The sequence below is a fragment of the Ranitomeya variabilis genome, chromosome 4 (genome assembly GCF_051348905.1).
Source record: "Ranitomeya variabilis isolate aRanVar5 chromosome 4, aRanVar5.hap1, whole genome shotgun sequence".
In the NCBI taxonomy this organism is placed as follows: Eukaryota; Metazoa; Chordata; class Amphibia; order Anura; family Dendrobatidae; genus Ranitomeya; species Ranitomeya variabilis.
The window spans coordinates 584,685,602-584,707,388 of NC_135235.1; the positions used below are offsets into that span (position 1 = coordinate 584,685,602).

Sequence of the window (21,787 nt, forward strand, 5' to 3'; positions counted from 1 at the left end):
AGCTGGACAAAAGGAAGGTAGAACGATGTCCTTGTTAAGGTGGAAACCACCTTAGGAAGAAAAGAAGGTGGAGGCCTGAGGACCACCTTGTCCTGGTGGATGACCAAGAACGGAGGACGGCAAGACAGGGCCGCCAACTCGGAAACGCGGCGGATAGAAGTGATGGCCACAAGAAAGGCCACCTTCCAAGATAGAACTGACAGGGGGACCTCCCTGAGAGGCTCAAAGGGGAAAACCCTCAGAACGTCCAGTACCAGGTTTAAATCCCATGAATCCATAGGGGCCCTGTACGGAGGGACAGCGTGGGCTACACCTTGAAGGAAGGTCTTGACCTGTGGTCGGGAAGCTAAAGTCTTCTGAAAAAGGATGGAAAGCGCAGAGACCTGGCCCTTCAGGGAACTGAGAGCTAGGCCCGAATCCAGTTCTGCTTGAAGAAAGGCCAAAATGGAAGGCAGGGAAAAGGACATAGAAGAAACACGGTTGGACTCGCACCAACGGAAGTAAGCCTTCCAGGTACGATAGTAGATCCTGGAAGACGAAGGCTTCTGAGCCTGAATCATGGTATGAATCACCTGGTCCGAAAGGCCAGACGCTCTTAGAACTGCGGTCTCAACAGCCACGCCGTTAAACTGAGCGACCGAGAATTCGGGTGGCAGATCGGACCCTGAGACAGCAGATCGGGCCTGTCTGGAAGGCGCCAGGGAGCGTCCGCGAGAAGATTGACGAGCTCCGCGAACCAAGCTCTCCTGGGCCAATCCGGGGCGATCAGAATGACCGGCACCCCTTCCGCTTTGATCTTTTTCAACAGTTTGGGAAGTAATGGAAGGGGGTGGTAAAAGGTAGGGCAGCACGAACTGTGACCAAGGAATGGCCAGAGCGTCGACGCCCACTGCAAGAGGATCGCGAGACCTGGAGACGCCGTGAGGTCCACGTCCGGAGTCCCCCATCGAAGACAAATCTGATGGAAGACCTCCGGATGCAAGGACCATTCTCCTGCCGCGAGACCCTCGCAGCTGAGGAAGTCGGCGGCCCAATTGTCCACGCCAGTGATATGCACAGTGGATATCACCGGAACCGTTGCCTCTGCCCAGAGGAGGATTTTGGATACCTCAGCCAAGGAGCTCCAAGTCCCCCCTTGATGGTTGACATATGCCACCACCGTGGCATTGTCCGTCTGGATTCGGATTGGAAGGCCCCTGAGGATCCCTTCCCAGTGACGAAGGGACAGAAAAATGGCCCGGATCTCGAGGACATTGATCGGCAAGGTTGACTCCTGCGCCGACCAGCGGCCCTGTACAGTCAGGTGGCGAAACACCACACCCCAGCCGAGCAGGCTGGCATCCGTCGTCACCACTTTCCCAGGGCAGGTCCTTCGTTCCAGATCACTGGCGACGAGAGGTGACGTGAGCCACCAGTTGAGAGACCGTTTGACCTGGGGAGAGAGTAGGATCGGGCGGTCCAGGGAGAAGACAGACCTGTTCCACTGAGACAGGATGGCTTGCTGAAGAGGTCGCGAGTGAAATTGGGCGAAGGGAATCGCTTCCAATGTTGCTACCATCCTCCCCAAAACCTTCATGGCCGATCGGAAGGAGGGAGACCGAGGGCCCTGGAGCACGCGTATGTCCCGACGAAGAATGGATCTCTTATCTTCGGCAAGAAAGACCTTGGTCTGACGAGTGTCAAAGAGCATGCCCAGAAAGATGATGCGCTAAGAAGGAATAAGGCAGGACTTCTTCCGGTTTACCAGCCACCCAAAACTGACTAGGGTGTCGAGAACGATGGACAGGCTTTCGTGGGCCTGAGAACAGGACGGAGCCTTGATGAGGAGGTCGTCGAGGTATGGAAATAGAACCAGGCTTCTGACCCTCAAGATGGCCATCAGCGCCGCCATGATCTTCGTGAAAACTCTTGGGGTGGTTGCAAGACCGAACGGCAGGGCGACGAACTGAAAATGTTCCTGAAGCACTGCAAAGCGCAGGTATCGGTGATGTCCTGGAAATATCGGAACATGGAGGTAGGCGTCCTGAAAATCTATGGAACACAGAAATTCCTGAGCCTCCATGGAAGCAATTACTGAACGAAGGGATTCCATCCTGAAGTGCTTCAGACGGACTCTCCTGTTCAGCAATTCGAGATCCGGAATGGGACGCACCCTGCCATCTTTTTTAGGTACCACAAAAAGGTTTGAATAGAAACCTGTGAACCGTTCTTTTTCTGGGACGGGAACAATTACCCCGGCTTTGAGGAGAGAGGTGATGGGCTGCGAAGAAACCCGGAACTAGACCGGGATCTCTTGGAGGTCGGGATTCGAAAAAAAACGATCCCAGGGTCGTGAAACGAACTCTATCTTGTATCCCGAGGATACAACTTCCCTGACCCATGCGTCCTCTACTGAGAAGATCCAGACGTCCCTGAAGAGGAGACGGCCGTCCAGCCTGGGAGGTGGGCTGACGACTAGCTGAGTCATGCCGAGGTGGTTCTTCCAGTCCTGGACCTGGAGGATCTACCCTTGGAGTAGCGAGGACGCCACGAAGGAGTGGGCCTAAAGGATACCGCCGTCTTCTCTTGACGTGCCTGTGGCCTCTGTTGCTGCTGGGAGAAAGAATTTGATGCCACGAAAAGGCCGAAAGGACCGAAATTGACGTCTAGGAGGAGAGCGACGAGGCTTGGCCTGGGGAAGAAGGGAACTTGTGCCCCCTGTAGCGTCCTTAATGATTTTGTCCAGCTTAGAACCAAAGAGACGAGACCCCTGAAAAGGCAGGCTGGTAAGGGACTTTTTGGAAGACAAATCCACCTGCCAGGCCTTAAAGGGCCACTGTCACCCCCTCCAGCCGTTATAAACTAAAAGAGCCACCTTGTGCAGCAGTAATGCTGCAGTCTAACAAGGTGGCTCTTTTAGTTTTTGATTCCGTTATTCCCTCAATAAAGCGTTTTAAAATTTGCCCTAACTACCTGTCTGCAGACCTGGAGGCGGTCCGAAGCCTCCTCTGTGAATCTCCCAACGGCCGTCACTCTTCTCTTCTGGGGATGTGGTCGCCGCCCCCTTCGCGCTGTTTCGTCTTAAATCCGGCGCCTGCGCTGTGCGTGCCTGCCTGTGACAGGCACAGTCTTCATTGTCAGTCATAGGTCGGATGCAGGGTGCCTGACTGCGCCTGTGCGGGCAGTGCGGCCACCCTGTTGCTGAATCCCCGCCCCGCACTGTGTTATTCATTATGCACAGTGCGGGGCTGGGGTTCCTGGGCATGCGCACTGCGCTGTTCAGACGCTCCCCCGGTCCCCCACCTTCCAGCGTTGCCGTAATATACAGGTTTCCTTGCCAGCGTTTGGAATGAAGCAGCCGCAAATAACGCTGGAAGGCGGGGGAGCGTCTGAGCTGGGGGAGCGTCTGAACAGCGCAGTGCACATGCCCAGGAACCCCAGCCCCGCACTGTGCATAATGAACAACAGTGCGGGGCGGGGATTCAGCAACAGGGTGGCCGCACTGCCGGCACAGGCGCAGTCAGGCACCCTGCATCTGACCTATGACGGACAATGAAAACTGCGCCTGTCACAGGCAGGCAGGCACGCACGCACAGCGCAGGCGCCGGATTTAAGACGAAACAGCGCGAAGGGGGCGGCGACCACATCCCCAGAAGAGAAGAGTGACGGCCGTTGGGAGATTCACAGAGGAGGCTTCGGACCGCCTCCAGGTCTGCAGACAGGTAGTTAGGGCAAATTTTAAAACGCTTTATTAAGGGAATAACGGAATCAAAAACTAAAAGAGCCACCTTGTTAGACTGCAGCATTACTGCTGCACAAGGTGGCTCTTTTAGTTTATAACGGCTGGATAGGGTGACAGTGGCCCTTTAAGCCAAACGGTCCGGCGGATGGGCGTTGCTGGACGCCTGAGCCGCACAAGACGCGGCGTCCAGGGAGGCGGAGACCAGATATTCACCCGAGTGAGAAATCTGGTTGGCAAGTTCTGCCAGCTGTCCGGGTGGAGCCCCGTCCAGAATGCCCCGACGGAGTTGTTTGGCCCATTTGAATATGGATTTTGAAACCCAAGTGGAAGCGAAGACCGGGCAAAGACTAGCTGAGCCCGCTTCAAAGGCTTACTTCGCAAAAGATTCTATGACCCTATTGTTAGAATCCTTCAGAGATGCTCCGCCGGACAGTGGAAGAACAGTGTTGGTGGACAGTCTGGAAACTGGAGGGTCCACCGAAGGAGAAGCGGTGAGCTCCAGGGAGAAGGGATATAAAACGCCAAGTCGCTTTCCTCTCTGAAAGCGTCTGGTCGGGTTCTCTCTTTCTCTGGTCATAATCTCCTTGAATTCCGGGTGAGGAGCGAAAAACTTGGAAGGTGTTTTAGCCCGTCTAAACGAAACCGCCTGATCTGCGGGTTCCGTAGAGGACTCATTGATGCCACAGGTTTGATTTATCGCTCCAATGAGATACTGAACATATCCCTCATAGTAGCGATTTGATTCGAATCCAGCTCCGAAACATCCTCCGAGGGCGCATCAGAGAACGCCTCGCCTGACTCAGGGGAGGAGGACCGGGGGGGGAAGTCGACCGTAGAGAAGGACCGTGTGGTGAGATGGAGCGAGAAGAGGACTCAGACCGGCGTTCCTGTCTGGACCTTTTGTGGCTTGCAATGGAGGGCTCGGACAGAGCTTCCTGCGACCCGCTGGCTACTACGGGAGTCTGCAGGGGTAATCGGTCCAGCACTGACACCAGGGTTTGAGACACCCGTGTTAGATCGGCCACCGATTGTGACAGAGAGGAAGCCCAGCCTGGGATGGGGGTATCACTCTCGGGCGGATCGGCCGGGGGATCCTGGGCAGTGGGAACAATCGGGTTGCTGCAGGCCTGACAGAGCGGAGAGGACTGACCTGAGGGAAGTTTGCTGTTACAGGACGAACATGCAAAGTACTTGACTAAGGTAGAAGAGGAAGAAGTAGGAGGATGAGAGCGGCCCCCTTTAGAATTAGACATATTGAAGAGGTCCCTGAAGAAAATGCCAGCGGGTTAGGAGACAGTGGGGCAGAGGGGGGTGTCAGTCTGCAGTGCAGAGCTACTCACGGCCGACGAGAAAACAGATACCAAGTTGCTGCCGGCCTGGATGTCCCGCTTGCATGAATCTCCGGAGAAAAAAAGTGGAGCTCCTGCCCTGCGGCTTCTGGTGCTGCAATCCGCGCAGATGGTGTGCTGTGCCCCCAGAAAAGAGCGCTCTGCGGGGCTCTCTAGCGAAAATGCGGGGCACGTGTGGAATCTCCTGCCCTGAGTCAAGAAGCGGCGTGGAGGAAGGGGAGGAGTCAGCGTCGGTGGGCGGAGAGTGCAGGGCACAGTTTGTCAGGCGGGTGAAAGCCCGCCCGAAGAAAGCGGAAGTGGAGGAGCGCGGTACCGGAAGTAGGCCCCGGCAGAAGCCAGGGCCTAAATTAGAGGCCGGCAATAGTCGGAGGAAGGAGCCGCGGTGCCGGAGCAGTGCGCCGCAGGTAAAAAAAAGAATCGGCGCGGCAGCCTGCCAAGCCGGAGATGATGGGTAGAGCGGCCGCTGTGAAACCCGCAGCGCCAGAGCAGTGCACCGCAGGGAGAAGCGGCGCGGCAACCTGTAGAGGCCCCGCGCCGGAATAGAAGGCAGAGGGGCCGCAGCTGCTGCATGGCTGCTGTGCCCCCTGTGAGACGGTCGAAGGAAGAAACGCGGCTGCCTGCAAAGGCCGCCGCGCATTACAGCAATCAAGGGCCGTGCTCCTGCAAACTGTGTAAGCGACGACCAGGTAATCAGGGAGTCCCTAGCAAGACACCCCCCCCCCCCCCTTGAAAGATCTGGGAATGGAAGGGGAAAAACTCACCTAAACATCCCACGCCGTTACTAACCTGAGGGGAATGAGACGTCCATGGAGCTGGTGATGGACGTCCTCGTCTCCTCCAATCGACAGGCTCTGGTGGGCGAGTGGGTGGGGGACGGGGCTAGGACCGGACTTATGAGCACGCTTGTGTGTCAGGATCTTGGTCCTGGAGAGGGATCTATGAGGATACGGGGTGGCAGTACAGTACACGCCGTACTCATAGTCCGTATGGTGTTACTGTTCACCCTGTATCCCTCCGGAAAAACCTGAAAAGAAATGACGAACATTGAGGTAGATAAGGGTCTAATGAAAGACCCGTGTCCACCTCCTACTGACACTAAGCTAAACTGGAGAGTATAATGCCAGTCGGTGGGGTGAACACTGCAGAGGAGGAGCTAACTTTTTTATTTGCATAGTGTCAGCCTCCTAGTGGCAGCAGCATACACCCATGGTTCCTGTGTCCCCCAATGAGAGGCGATAAAGAAAAGACGCTTTTTATTGCAAAAAATGTTTTTTTGCGTTACCACATTTTGAGTGCTACAATTTTTCCATATTTTGGTCCACAGAGTCATGTGAGGTCTTGTTTTTTGCAGGACGAGTTGACGTCCTTTGCTGTGCACTGTGTCAGATTGGCGATCTGACGTGCAGGCCTCCAGGCTTCCTGGCGCCTGCTCTGAGCAGGCGCTGTGAAGCCACCTCCCTGCAGAACCCGGATGCAGCCCCGCGGCCATTTTGGATCCAGGGCTTGCAGGGAGGAGACGCTCGGTACAAGGTGAGCACATCGCCTTGTACCGATAGTCTCAGGGAAGCACGCAGGGAGCCCCCTCCCTGCGCGATGCTTCCCAGTACCGTCAGAACACTGCGATCATGTTTGATCGCAGTGTGCCGGGGCGGTCCGTGACCGCTCCTGGCACATAGTGCCGGATGTCAGCTGTGATAGTCAGCTGACACCCGGCCGCGCTCCCCCCGTGAGCGCGGCTGATCGCGCTGGACGTACTATTCCGTCCTTGGGAAGTAGGGCCCACCCCACATGGACGGAATAGTACGTCCAATGACAGAAATGGGTTAAATATGCTAACTTCAAGCAAAGGTGCAGAGACAAAGACTGAACAGTTCTGAAACTTTTTAAAGGGAACCCGTCACCCAGAAAAAAAAAAAATATATATATTTTTCTTACTATTATGTCCTCTTTTTCTTGTCTTCCTGCCGCAGCTCCAGCGCAGGCGTACTTTGTCTGTCCTGTTGAGGGCAAAGCAAAGTACTGCAGTGCGCAGACGCTGGGCCTCTCTGACCTTTCCTGGCGCCTGCGCAGTGCAGTACTTTGCTCTGCCCTCAACAGGGCAGATAAGTACGCCTGCGCCGGAGCATGAAGACAAGAGGACGTCATCGTAAGAAGATAGGAGGCCCCGGACCGGACCGCAACACCCATCGGACCCGGACACCAGCGGGATTGCCCCAGGGCGAGTATAATCTAACCTCTTTTTCTCATCTTTCAGGATACATTGACGGCTTATCTACAGTATTACAGAATGCTGTAGAGAAGCCCCTGATGCCGGTGGCAGCAGCTCATCTTCGATTTTTGGGGTGACAGGTTCCCTTTAAAGGGAATCTACCACCAGGTTCTTGCCATGTAAACTGAGAGGAGCCTGATGTAGGGACAGAGACCCAGATTCCAGTGATGTGTTACTTACTGGGCTATTCAGTCATTGTGATACAGATTTACCAGTTCTCTGAATGCTGCGAGCTGTATAACCCACACCACTGATTGGCAGCTTTCTGCCTATGCACATGGAGGTCTACATAGCAGATTTACTAGACCTCAACAGAATTTCCTGCTGAATATTTTGCAAAACAAACAGCAATTAGCCCAGCAAGTGACATACCACTGGAATCCAGGTCTCTGCCTCCATTATGCCATTTTCCAGTTAGGTGACAAATCTGATGACAGATTAATAATATTGACGACGACAACCCACTTACAGTGGAATTCGTACATGACATTGCATTGTGCAGTCCTCGCAAATACACAGCCGATGCGTTCACGCACAACCACAGAACACACTGAATGCATTTTTCCAGTCATTACCTTCTGGTCTGTGGAGTCTTCTGCTGTTTCTTAAAGTCTCTTGGGTAACTGCTGCTGACAGAAGTCTGCTCTAAGAAACAAAAAAGAAAAAAAAAAATGATTATGACTGGCTGGCAACCTCTTTTATCATGTACATTTAGGGCAATCTCAGTAGGGCACAATCTAGCTGCACTTGTGATCTGAAAGGTCATCTACAGTACCCAAAATTCCAAATCAACCTCTCATATAGGATACCTCAACCACATGGTATCTATTGAAGTGTGCGCCAATTAGGTATATATTATTAGAACACTAAACTGCAACGAGCAGGTCCTGTACTGGCCGACTACATTCATAAGGACACTAACTACTACAACTGGAGGTGCTGTCACTATGCGGGCTCTGTACTCATCCAACATAGGGAAAACTAGTTGTCCCCTGTACTACAGCACTTAGGCCGGGATAATAGCCAGTCTGGCAACAAGCTTGCTAACAGTTTTAATTAAAAGCAGTAGAATTGTGGCAAGAAGTAAATGTAGTCAGTAAGACCTTCAGCAGAATAGTGAGTGCACCTCTGGGGTATAATACATGATATAACTTAGGATCACTACAGGATAAGTAATGTAATGTATGTACAGTGACATCACCAGCAGAATACTGAGTGCAGCTCTGGAGTATAATACAGGATGTAACTCAGGATCAGTACAGGATAAGTAATGTAATGTATGTACACAGTGACTGCACCAGCAGAATACTGAGTGCAGCTCTGGGGTATAATACAGGATGTAACTCAGGATCAGTACAGGATAAGTAATGTATGTACACAGTGACTCCACCAGCAGAATAGTGAGTGCAGCTCTGGGGTATAATACAGGATGTAACTCAGGATCAGTACAGGATAAGTAATGTATGTACACAGTGACTCCACCAGCAGAATACTGAGTGCAGCTCTGGGGTATAATACAGGATGTAACTCAGGATCAGTACAGGATAAGTAATGTATGTACACAGTGACTCCACCAGCAGAATAGTGAGTGCAGCTCTGGAGTGAAAAACAGGATGTAATTCAGGATCAGTACAGGATAAGTAATGTATGGACACAGTGACATCACCAGCAGAATACTGAGTGCAGCTCTGGAGTATAATACAGGATGTAATTCAGGATCAGTACAGGATAAGTAATGTAATGTATGTACACAGTGACTCCACCAGCAGAATAGTGAGTGCAGCTCTGGGGTATAATACAGGATGTAACTCGGGATCAGTTCAGGATAAGTAATGTATGTACATGGACTGAATTCTCAGTGTAAATATTTACACTAACTGTAATATGCTCAAAATGCAGACACTTTCCATTATTACCTGCTTCTGCCGAAATTGTGTCCCCAGAGGCAGAAGTCACTGTATTCTGATCTGATGCTGGGGGCACGTTCTCACCATCAGTCACTTGATCTGCAGCAGAAAAATTTGCAGTTAGCAGTCAGTTCAGCTTTAGGAGACAGGCAATTAAAACCGGGACTATTAAACTGGGGAGCAGGCTGGAATTCAGTGGAGCGATTTTCTACACTCACCAAACCAGGAATCTGCATTATAATCATCATCATGGATGGTACCAAAGTTGATATATGTTGAAGGAGCATCATAAGAGTAGCTTTCTGGTAAGCCCGCCATGACCTGCTCCTCCCTCGTTAACACTTCTTCCTGGAATCAGTAGCGCTGTATTAGATTATTACCCTGCATGGTAAAGAGGGGGGGGAAAGATAAAATGCAATACTAAACACCCATATGATGGTCTCTCCATGGAGTAAAAGGGGTCTAGAGTAACAGAAAAGCATCCAGATACTTTCCAATAAGAGATACACCTACAGCCAGTCACTCCCGGTAAATTCTGCATCTCAAACCCACAATGAGCCCCACTCAAGTTACCTTTAAAGTACCTCCCCCCCACATCACCAATTCGCACACATAGCCAGCACTCGACTCCCCTATTCCTTATCCTTTGCTGGTGCACTCATGTATCCCATCTCAACCCTACACGGTCTTCATTTCATTCCTTTTAATAGTAATTTTGTGACTCCCCACATCTACGTCATCCCCAATACGAGTCTGAATACAGCACCACAAGTATGTCCCCAGGTTTATACCACCAGATACCAGCCCAAATGCAGAATTCCATCATTCCACCCTAAAAATCTAGCATAGCACCTGACTCAGAGTAAAACACAATGCAGTACTTCCCCTGATAAGCCTCCAGGATCTTTACTGAACAGATCCATTGCAAGCACCTGATGGACCCATACAGATGCTGCGGCCCTCAGGAGCCCATACTGCCCAGTTTTCAATGTGCAACATTCCCCATACATACACAGCAGATGTGTGCCCTTTATGAATGGAGCCGAGCTTGTGCCATACAGTTTGGATACAGAATAGTCTACTTAGCGCCAACCTCAGCAGTTTAACCTCTTAGATTCTACAGTCTATCGGGGTAGTGGCATGTAAAAGGTTGGACATTGAGGATTGGAAAGTCTCTTTCGATAGCCATCACCCTTCCGCCACAATAGGACTGATGGCTGCCAATGGTATTATGTCGTCTCTTCATAGGAGATCAGCAAGTTAGAGAGATTGTCCACTTTCAGACAATGTTTTGCTCTGGCTGAGGTTTGTTAAACCACAAACTACACTTTACTCACCTTCCAGGGTCCACCGGCAATTCTCAGCCACTGCACCAGGTGTCCGGCATTGGCTGCGGCGCTGACGTCAAGTCAACAGCACGGCAGTCAATAAGCGAGCTCAGCGGCTCTGCCAGTGTAGACGGATGGTCCCCTTCAGAGCTGCGGAGCTCACTGGAAAAAAAAACAAAATTATTATTTATGGTGTATGTATATTTATTTTAAGTTATAGATTTTGGAAGGTGAGAAGAAAGAAAAAAAAAAGCGAAGGAGGGGAACCACTGAGACCCTCTAACCCAAGTGCTCGCATGCAACTGGAGCAGGTCCTACTATGTAAAGCACCGCTGTAGTGTTTTTTTTTTTTGGGGGGGGGGGGGGTTTAGCGCTGGAGTAGTGTTTCTAACCTAAGGTCCCTGCTCCTACTCATAGGGCTCATACTCACTTGGGAGAAACTCAGATGAGTCTTGCACGTCAATATCCGGCACTCAGGGGCGGAGCGTGCAGCTGCATGTATTGCTATGCGGCCGCACGCTCCGATCCGAGTGCCAGGTGCAGTGCCGGGTATTGACGTGCGAGACTCATCTGCGTTTCCCGCAAGTGAGTATGAGCCCTTATACACCGCCGACTTCACTTTTTTTAGGCACCGCTCTGGTCCCGTAGCACCATCTTGTGACCATAACTTTTGACTCGTTGGAAGTCAATAGCAATGGTGACAAGCTCTCAATGCAAATCTATGAGAGCCAGAACGAGGCCAGAACCAAGCTCTTATAGGCTTGCATTGAAAAGTGACCTCCGGCTCATTACAGCAAACACTGGAGCCATCCGGTAGGTCATAAACTGTTGGAGACCAAAAAGAGCGGCAGTGATAGAAGGTGAAGACGGCAGCAGGAGAGTATAATACCCGAGTCAAGAACCTTTGATTAAACAACACCACTCCTGCGTTGCATTTAAAAAAACAAAAAAAAAAAAAACGCTGGAGTGGTGCTTTAAAGGGGTTGTCCACTACTAGAACCCCTTCTCAATCTGAATGTTTGCCCTATTAAAATAAAAATACTTATACTCACCTCCGGTGTCGTTCCTGCGATGTCAGCACTCCCCAGGGCTCACGTGTGGTTTTTAACCCCTTTCCGACATCGGGCGTAATAGTACGCCGATGTCAGACTCCCTGCCTTTGATGTGGGCTCCGGTGGTGAGCCACATCATTCCCGGCACGTCAGCTGACTAGCAATAGCCGCGACTGGAATCACGATCCACTCGCGGTTATTAAACAGTTAAATGCCGCTGTCAAACTGACAGCGGCATTTAAATCGCATTTCCGGCAATCACACCGGAATGGTATCATTAAAAACATCAGCTCAGCTTGCAAAAAATAAGCCCTCACCCAACCCGACATCACGAAAACTGGAGAAACTACAGGTATTGGAAAATGGCACCATATTTTTTTTTTTTTTTTTTTTAACAAAGTTTGGATTTTTTTTCACCACTTAGATAAAAAAAAAAAAAAAAAAAAAGAACCTAGACATGTTTGGTGTCTATGAACTCGTAATGACCTGGAGAATCATAATGGCAGGTTAGTTTTAGCATTTAGTGAAAAGAGTAAAAAAAAAAAAAAAGTGGGATTGCACTTTTTTTGCAATTTCACAGTACTTGGAATTTTTCCCCGCTTTCTAGCACACGACATGGTAAAACCAATGGTGTTGTTCAAAAGTACAACTCGTCCCGCAAAAAATAAGCCCTCACATGGCCATATTGACCGGGGGGGGGGGGGGGGAAAGTTATGGCTGTGGGAAGGAGGGGAACGAAAAACGAAAACTGAAAAAAGCTCCGGGGGTTAAGTCACGGGAGCCCTATGCCCAATCAGCATTGGCATCAATGTCCATGCATTCAGATGTATTGAACATTAACAGGAAGTCAGGACTGCGGCTGCTCTCCGATTTCCTGTTCGTGTTCGATTTGTCCGAATGTGGGCACCGTGACATAGGCGCTGATTGGGCACAGGGCTCCCATGAGATACTAACCGCACATGAGCCCCAGTACCGCAAGTGGAAAACATTCAAATCGAGAAGGGGGTTGTCCTAGTAGTGGACAACCCCCTTTAACTTCGCTCGGCCTTACAGAATCTTTCCCTCACTGTTTTGGGGTCAAGTTTGACACAGAATTTTCCTAGAATCCCTATATCGCTCGTGTTACCTGCATCTTAAAAACATCTCCAGAATCCGACCTTTTCTCACCTTTTAAAGTGCAAAACCTCTTACGGTATGTGTCCACGTTCAGTATTACATCCGGATTAGCTGTGGATTGAACGCTGTGTACAGTCGCAGCATCCAGATGTAACAGCATAGTGGAGGGGATTTTATGAAATCCCGTCTCCACTATGCGTGTGAACACGCACCCGGCGGCCCTGCGTTTCCAGACATGCGGCACGTCTTTTTAGAACGCAGCATGTCTGTTTACCTTGCAGCGACGCTCTGTCTCCGCAAGGTAAATCACAGGGCCCTATGTATGGGGTGCAGTGATTCCGGATGTGTGCAATGAACACATCTGGAATCACCGCGGGTAGAGAAGGGGGCGGTGCTTTGGGTGGAGCAGGTTTTCCGCTCCGTCCAAAGCGCCGCCATTACGGACCGTGGACACGCACCCTTACTGTTGCCCTTCATTCATTCTCATCTGGACCATTGCAACTCTCTACTGATTAGTCTCCCTCTTAGTAAACTCTCCCCTTTCCAATCCATCCTGAATGCTGCAGACAGCATCAAGTCCAGCCGCTTCACCGATGCCTCTACCTTGTGCCAGTCATTTCACTGGTTACCCATCCGCTATAGAATACAATACAAACTTATCAGTGCTACCCACAAAGCTCTCCACAGTTCTGCACCACTATACATCTCCTCCCTCATTTCTGTCCATTACCCTACCCTGGTACTCCATTCTGCATCTGATCCAAGACCAACATCCTCCATAATCCGAACCTACAAATTCCATCCAAGACTTCTCTTGTGCTGCAGCAGTTTACTGGAATGCACTACCCCAGACAAGCCGACTGATACACAGCTCCACATTCTTATGCATGCTCTAAAAACAAATCTCTTTAAAGGGAACCTGTCAAGTCCCCCATGTCCTACAACCTATGCATGAGTAAATTCCCTAACTGACCAGCCCTGTATAACTTTTTAGGTAAAAATTAGGTTTTAAAAAAGCATTTATTGTCCTGGTTTCCTATGCTAATGACGACTGACTAGTCGATGGGGCATTAGTTGCCCCAGACTAGTCAGCTCTCTTCATGTTGGCATGCACTTGTGGGTGTCATCACTGCTCATGCAAACCTGTCACATGCGCCACTGAAGCCAGGTGTGCGCTTTCCGGCTTTAGTGGTGCGCACTGCCCATGACCGGTGGCCATTTCTGAAGCCAGGAAGCATACACCCAGCATGACAGGAAATTCAGGAGATGGCCGCCGGTCATTCGCAGTGCGCCTCTGAAGCTGGGAAGCGTACACTTGGCTGCAGAGGAGCTGCTGAAACGTGCGCGAGATTTACAGGGGGTGGCGATAACCACAAATCCTGCAAATTATGCCCCGAGGAGAGTGATGACATGGAAAAAGGGCTGAATAGTAAGGGGCAACTAATGCCCCCATCGACTAGTCAAAGCCCTCAGCATAGGGAAAGGGCACAATACAAATGTTTTTTTCCAACCCAATTTGTACAGAAAAACATTATACCGGGCAGGTTCGGCAGGAAATGTACTCATACATAGGTGAACGCCGCTGGGTTGGGAGGCAGGGGGGAGCGGACATGTTTCCTTTAAACAGGCCCTTCGCCTCATTTATCCATCTCTTCCCTTTCCCTAAATTTCCAGTCCTACTCACCTATCTCCACATCCTCCTTGCACTTAGATACTGGCCGGATCATGTAGCTTATTAACAGCGCCGTGTTTATTGCAATGATGGCCGGACCACGCAGGACAAGCACTTTTTACCTATTATGTCCCCCCTTTCCGTAGACTGTAGCTTGTGAGCGGGACCCTCTCCACTCTCAATTGTAAAGTGCTGCAGATTATTATTATTGTGACCCCCTTTAACAATCACTCCCCTCCTCCCATGACACCATTCCATCCCCCCTACCCACCAGGACTACTCAATAACCCGCAGACGGCCCCACATGGTCATCATACTTACATCTTGTGCCCCCCCAAAAGCCCATGTAATAACTCCCACAACCCCTCAGTTCGCCCCCTCACCCTATTCATACATATCAGCTATTCAGTCACCCCCAAAGTAGAGCGACGATGCCTTCTCCTCAGAAGCTAGAGCCCCCCTTACATCAGCGCCTTCCCATAACGTCGCACCCTGCGTCTGTAACAAAGGCTCGTCCTCCCTGAAAGCCCCGGTACTGCCCCAGTGCCGTTACACGCTCCTCAGGCCCTGTTACCCACCGGCTCCGGCGCTTGCCCGGTCTCAGCAGCTCCACAACGCCCCAGCTGCCGTCGGTGACGAGCCCGCACGTTATCAATTTGAAACTACTCGCACATTCCAAACTGACCAATCAAAGCGTCCTGCGTCGTGCCGTTCTGATTGGATTGTCAAACAGGGAGTCAAGTTGCTGTGGAATCCTGGGAAATGTAGTAATTGGGTAAATGTACAGTAGCTGCTGAGACCCAGGAAGAAACTACACGTCCCATAATGCACTGTGATCGTGTCGCGGCGCTCTAGTAGTATGAGGCTACTACGCATTATGTAAAAGATGCAAATGTACACAGGACACAAGCACACCTCAGCTGCTGCAGAACCTCTACAGAAAGAGCATTTGAGTATTTACGGCAGATCTTTCTACACCAAAAAAACAGACTTTAGGCAGGAAAAACGAATGAAATACACTGTTTTGTGCATAGCTAAGAGCGTTTTACTTGTGTGAAAGAAGTAACGTGGGATAAATGCTTTGACGGTTCAAATCCGCCAGAAAAAAACCATGTGCAGATTTCAGAAACCTCATTCACTTTGCCGGTACTGGACAGTGCAGCGGTTTCAGAAAATAGCACTGAAAAAAAAAAAGGACCAAAATTGCAGCTTGTGAACAAGCCCCAAGGAGGAGAATCATCCCAATGGCTTCGGATGTGTGTCCCATAAGGTTCTGCAGCATCAGGTGTGTGTATTATGAAGTTCTGTAGCAGCTGAGGGAACTAAGATGTTCTGCAGCAGCCAAAGTGCAAGTTCTGAGGTTTTCCAACAGCTATGCTGTGCGTTATGAGGTTCTGCAGCAGCTAAGGTGCAGGTTCTCCGGCTTTTAAGCAGCTGTGGTGTTCGTTATGAGGTTCTGCAGCAGCCAGTGTGCGACTACTGTGGTCCTTCAACAGCTGTCGTGTGTATTATGTGGTTCTGCAGCAGCTGAGGTGCAAGTTTTGAGGTTCTGCAGCAGCAGTTGTGTTTGTTATGAGGTTCTGCAGCAGCTGAGGTGCAAGTTTTCAGGTTTTGCAGCAGCTGTTGTGTTTGTTATAAGGTTCTTCAGCAGCTGATGTGTTTGTTAGGAGGTTCTGCAGTAGCTGTGGTGTCTGTTAAGGTTTTGCAGCATCCAAGGTGCAAGTGTTGAGGTTCTGCGGCAGCTGTGGTGTTTGTTATGAAGTTCTGCAGTAGCTGTGGTGTTTTTCTTTATAAACAAAGTTCTGCAGCAGCTGTGATGTGTTATGATGTTCTGCAGCAGCTGTGGTGCGCGTTATGAGGTTCTGCCATAGTTGTGTGCTTTATGAAGTTCTGCAGCAGCTGTGGTGTGTGTTATGAGGTTCTGCAGCAGCTCAGGTGCAAGTTTTCAGGTTCTGCAGCAGCTGACGTGTTTGTTATGAGGTTCTGTAGTACCTGTGGTGTCTGTTATAAGGCTTTGCAGCATCCAAGGTGCAAGTTCTGAGGTTCTGCAGCAGCTGTGGTGTTCGGTATGAAGTTCTGCAGTAGCTGTGGTGTTTTTTATAAACAAAGTTCTGCAGCAGCTGTGGTGTGCGTTATGAGGTTCTGCAGCAGCTGTGGTGCGCGTTATGAGGTTCTGCAGTAGTTGTGTTCATTATGAGATTCTGCAGTAGCTGTGGTGTGTGTTATGAGGTTCTGTAGCAGCTGTGGTGTGCGTTATGAGGTTCTGCAGTAGTTGTGTTCATTATGAGAGTCTGCAGCAGCTGTGGTGTGTGTTATGAGGTTCTGCAGTAGCTGTGGTGTGTGTTAAGAGGTTCTGCAGCAGCCGTTTTGTGCGACATGAGGTTCTGCTGTTCAAGAGAATTAACTTCCTGCAATAGTGATCTTTTTCCGACAACTTGTGCATTAAGAGATAAGCGGTGCCCGTCCACGCCACTCTCTGCATAATTCCCGACATTGGATGCTTGGACAATTATTTGCTGGGGTCTATTACTATGTTCTGTACACACAGGGGGGCGACGAGCGTGTGTCTGCACTGTCGCTCTGTATGTGCTATGTAACCAATCAGATTTCATGTTTAACTTTTCTAGTGCAGGCTACAAGATCAAAACTGACTTCTGATTGGTTGCTACAGCTGTCAGTCTGTATATACCCTGCACATAACTCGGTCCTTACATCTGGTGAGCGGCATATTAGACGGTAGCAGTTTTTTCTTCTATTTCTTGTCCAGTAATTTTCCTCATTATTATCCATGGCTGATAACGTATCACCTGTATTTGGGATATTTTTCCCTTTTTTTTAATTGATTCTTAGACTAATTTCCGATGAGAGCCGGGTGTGGTTCTTGTGCTGAGTACGGAGGACAGATAAGTGACTCAGCCGATCCGCTACGTCTGCCGTCCTCCCTCACTTTCGTACGTACTCTCTAATGTTTCTAGTGCTCTCACAATGTGTCCTTCCTGAGAACAGTAATGGAGGGTGTATCCAGACTGTCCTACACCTCTTGTATTATGTCATATTATGGCTAGATCCTGACCTGTGCCGCCTACGATTTACGTGAACCCATGTTAGATCACCAAAATACGGTCATGCAATAATCTAGAGGCCCTCATACGTATGGCCCGAGCCGGGTCATAGACTGGCCACAGGTCTCCTGACCCAAAAATGGCAGTCTCATACTGCAGATATCTATGAAGCTGTTGAGTTTGGGTCGGGAGACCCACGGCTGGTCCGTTCATCACGGTCCGTTACATAGACAATTCTTCACAGACATGGAAGCTTGATATATGTGCAGACCAACCATCTGATGTGTATGGTGGGGACTCCCAACTCTCCCCCAACAGATGAAGTCAGGAAATAGAATTGCAATTTCCAGGCCCAATCCTTTTCTTTTCATGGATGATACACGTCTGGCATGGGCTATCCCCATTAAAAACATTTGTGCTCTCAACCGATCCAATTGATCATGTTGTGGGAAGGTTGGGAGAGGTAGCTGTCTGCCGTCTGAGCGTTCATCCTATCTCGTGTATGGCTCTATTTCAGTCCACAAAAACAACAGTGGGTTTGGTGTGTGCAGCCAGAGGACGACTGTCCCAATGAGGCGTCAGTAAGATGGACATCGTCATGGTCACATTAAAGGAAGGAGCTTTCTGGTGATTTTTTAACTGTCCCCCTTTGTCGGCAATCATGTATGTAATGAGCACAGTGACATTCTCACCAGTCGCTGTCGTTTTCAGCAGAACTCCGTTGCGCTCCGGCGTCACACGACCACATTTTTGAACTGCCGAAACGCACATTGTCTGCTGTGTGGAGCAGAGGTCACTTTTTGCATTTTATCAATGGAAGTTTATGGAACCCAGTAAGTCTTATAAATTTACATTGAGAAAGTGGCCCCCACTTCACCGTGTGATTCGGCAGGTCTAAAGTGCGGTCACATAACCCCAGAGCGGCGCTGAAAATGGAGCATGTTACTGTGCTCATTTTTCATACACACGTGATTGCTAACAAAGTGGAAAATAATTTTTAAAAAATACCGGAGTGCTCCTTTAAAGAAAAGAGATCCCTATAATTTAGGGCATGAATAAAAGGCTGTCACCCAAAAATTGCTCTCTCCTTCCTCCCAACTGTGCGGACGATTTAAAGACATTTTTTTTAGATTTTTATGTTGTAGCATTGTAATTTACTGTTGTCAATTTATGCATGTCTTTCCAGGAGGAATAACAGAGGGGTCATGAGCAGAGTCCGCACCATACCAGGCAGATGCCATCAACTGCGACAACCAGAGCTTGCACCGATCCCTATAGTTTAACCACTTAAATACCACTGTTAACGTCTGACAGCACCGTTTAAGTGACTGAATTTTGCACCCACCCCTGGCGATAATAATCACGGGGATCTGATGGCTCACCATGGCTGCCTGGGAAATGCTGATGGCTGCCATGTTGCTGCCATCTTGGTCCATAGGAGACCAGTGATTTTACTACATACTGCAATATTTAGTATAAGTGGATTGCAGGTCCATATCCCCTGAGGCAGGGGTGGACAATTAATTTACCTGAGGGGCCACATGAGAGAATGTGACTGTTGCGGAGGGCCGAACCACTAGGCTGAAATGAATTCTTGGTTGAGATTCGTACCCATATGGTTTGTGCTGAAGTTTGTATCCTCCATATTTAAGTTTGTGAATAAAGAAAACTTATTTTCACGGATTCGGTGAAGCTGGACATTTTCTTCTTTTGGATTCTACACACATGGACACAGCGGGTCCGTGCTCCTGAAATTCAGCTTATGCATCACGGGTGAGCTGGTTTATAGTCCTTCTTTTGAAATTAATTTTGCTCAATATTAATATTAACATATTCATTATGTTAATATTAATTGTATTACTTAATATTGAGCAGAATTAAGTATGCAGACATCCTCCTATATACCATTTGAGCCTGCACACAGCCCCTTCTGTATATATTTAAGCCCACACACAGTCCCCTATATACCGTAAAAGTCCCCGCATAGCCTCCCCATGATCAGCATAAAACCCATATAGCCTCCCCATGTCAAGCATGAGACCTCAAATAGCCTCCCCATGTCCAGCATGAGACCTCAAATAGCCTCCCCATGTCCAGCATGACACCCCACATAGCCTCTCCATGTCCAGCATGAGACCCCACATAGCCTCTCCATGTCCAGTATGAGAACCCATATAGCCTCTCCATGAGAGCCCATAGACTCCCCATGTACAGCATGAGAGCCCCATACAGCCTCCAAATGTCCAGAATTAATTTCCCATACAGCCTCCCATTATCCAACATGAGTCCTCCTACAGCCTCCTCTTGTCCAGTATAAGAAACCCGTAGACTCCCCATGTCCAGCATGAGAGCCCCAGAGCCTCCTCTTCTCCAGCATTGGACCCCCACATCCTCCTCTTGTTCAGCATAAGAACCCCATAGCCTCCCCATGTCCAGCAAGAGACCCCAATAGCCTCCCATGTCAAGCATGAGAGCACCATAGCCTCCCCATGTCCAGCAAGAGAACTCGATAGCCTTCTCTCGTCCAGCATGAGACCCCCACAGCCTCCTCTTGTCCAGCATGAGAGCCCCATAGCCTCCCCATGTCCTGCATGAAAGCCCCATACAGACTCTCCATGTCCAGCATGAGACCCCATAGCCCCCCATGTCCAGCATGAGAAAATCATAGCCTCCCCATGTCCAGCATGAAAACACCATAGCCTACCCATGCCCAGCATGAGACCCCCATACAACCTCCCAGGCAGGGCCGGGCTGGCCATCGGGCACTTCTGGCAAATGCCAGGAGGGCCGATGCCAGGAGTGGGCCGCTGCCGCTATCAGAGGTGCCAGGGCCGACTCCGCCCGCCAGCGCCAACTCACCCCACCCCGCATTCAACTATACCGGCATCTACGAATGCAATGATGGAGGAGAGAGCATCCGCTGTCGCTCCCTCTCCCATCATTCCCCGCTTTGCCTCGTGCTGACACTGCGGGTGCGCGATGACGTCATATCATCGCGCACCTGCTGTGTGGCCGGGCAGACTGTAGCTGCTGAGACCGGAGCCGGGAGCAGCGCGGGGCACGAGGAGAGGTGAGGAGAGTGTTTTTGTTTTTTTTATATATCAGTGAGTGATAACTTGATTGTGGGGCAACTGGGGGGGGGGCTGTATTACAGTCTATGGGGGCTGTGCTATATTACATTCTATGGGGGGGCTTTATTACATTCTATGGGGGCTGGCTGCATTACATTCTATGGGGCTGGCTGCATTACATTCTATGGGGGCTGGCTACATTACATTCTATGGGGGCTGGCTGTATTACATTCTATGGGGGCTGGCTGCATTACATTGCTGTATTACATTCTATTGGGGGGCTTTATTACATTCTATGGGGGCTGGCTGCATTACATTCTATGGGGGCTGGCTGCATTACATTCTATGGGGGCTGGCTGCGTTACATTTTATGGGGGCTGGCTGCGTTACATTCTATGGGGGCTGGCTGCATTACTTTCTATGGGGGCTGGCTGCATTACATTCTATGGGGCCTGGCTGCATTACATTGCTGTGTTACATTCTATTGGGGGGGCTTTATTATATTCTATGGGGGCTGGCTGCATTACATTCTATGGGGGCTGTGCTGTATTACATTCTATGGGGGCTGTGCTGTATTACATTCTATGGGGGCTGGGCTGTATTACATTCTATGGGGGCTGGGCTGTATTACATTCTATGGAGGCTGGGCTGTATTACATTCTATGGAGGGCTGTATTACATTCTATGGGGCGACTGTATTACATTCTATGGGGGGCTACATTATATTCCATGGGGGGTTGTATTCTATTTTGTGGGGAGGTCAGCTGTATTACATTCTGTGGGGTGCTGTATTATATTCTATGGGGGGCTGTATTACATTCTATGGGGGACTTTATTACAATCTATGGGGGGCTGTATTACATTCTCTGGGGGCTACATTATATTCTATGGGGGGGCTGCATTATGCTCTATGAGGGGGCTACCATATATATGCAGGGGCTGCATTATACTATATGAAGGGGCTGCATTATATTCTCTGGGGGGTTACATTATACTCAGGGGGCTACAATATATTCTGTGGGGTGGCTGCATTATACTCTGGAGTGGCATCATTATACTATATGTGGGCTGCATTATACTGTATCGAGGACTATGGGGAATACATTATACTATATGAAGAACTATGGGGTGTATTATACTATGGGAAGTAAATTGTACTACATGGATGACAATGGCAGTGCATTATACTATATGGAGCACTATGAGGAGTGTATTATACTATTTGGAGGACTGTGGCAGT

General features: G+C 49.7%; 1 protein-coding gene across 3 annotated transcripts in view; it reads right to left on the minus strand.

Annotated features, from left to right (window-relative positions):
* Positions 1-15,122, minus strand: part of TPX2 (TPX2 microtubule nucleation factor) — a 28,209-nt gene extending 13,087 nt beyond the window's left edge. For 2 of the 3 annotated variants that reach the window (XM_077253077.1, XM_077253075.1), the window contains exons 1-4: positions 14,993-15,122; positions 9,465-9,627; positions 9,256-9,345; positions 7,915-7,984 (exon numbers count right to left, since the gene is read on the minus strand). In XM_077253077.1, the coding sequence (XP_077109192.1) occupies positions 7,915-7,984; positions 9,256-9,345; positions 9,465-9,564 (260 nt within the window). In that variant the 5' untranslated portion in view covers positions 9,565-9,627; positions 14,993-15,122. Of the gene's footprint in view, positions 1-7,914; positions 7,985-9,255; positions 9,346-9,464; positions 9,628-14,879; positions 14,902-14,992 lie in introns of those variants that run through there. The other variant, XM_077253076.1, reaches the window with a different exon arrangement.
* Between the last annotated feature and the right edge of the window lie 6,665 nt (positions 15,123-21,787).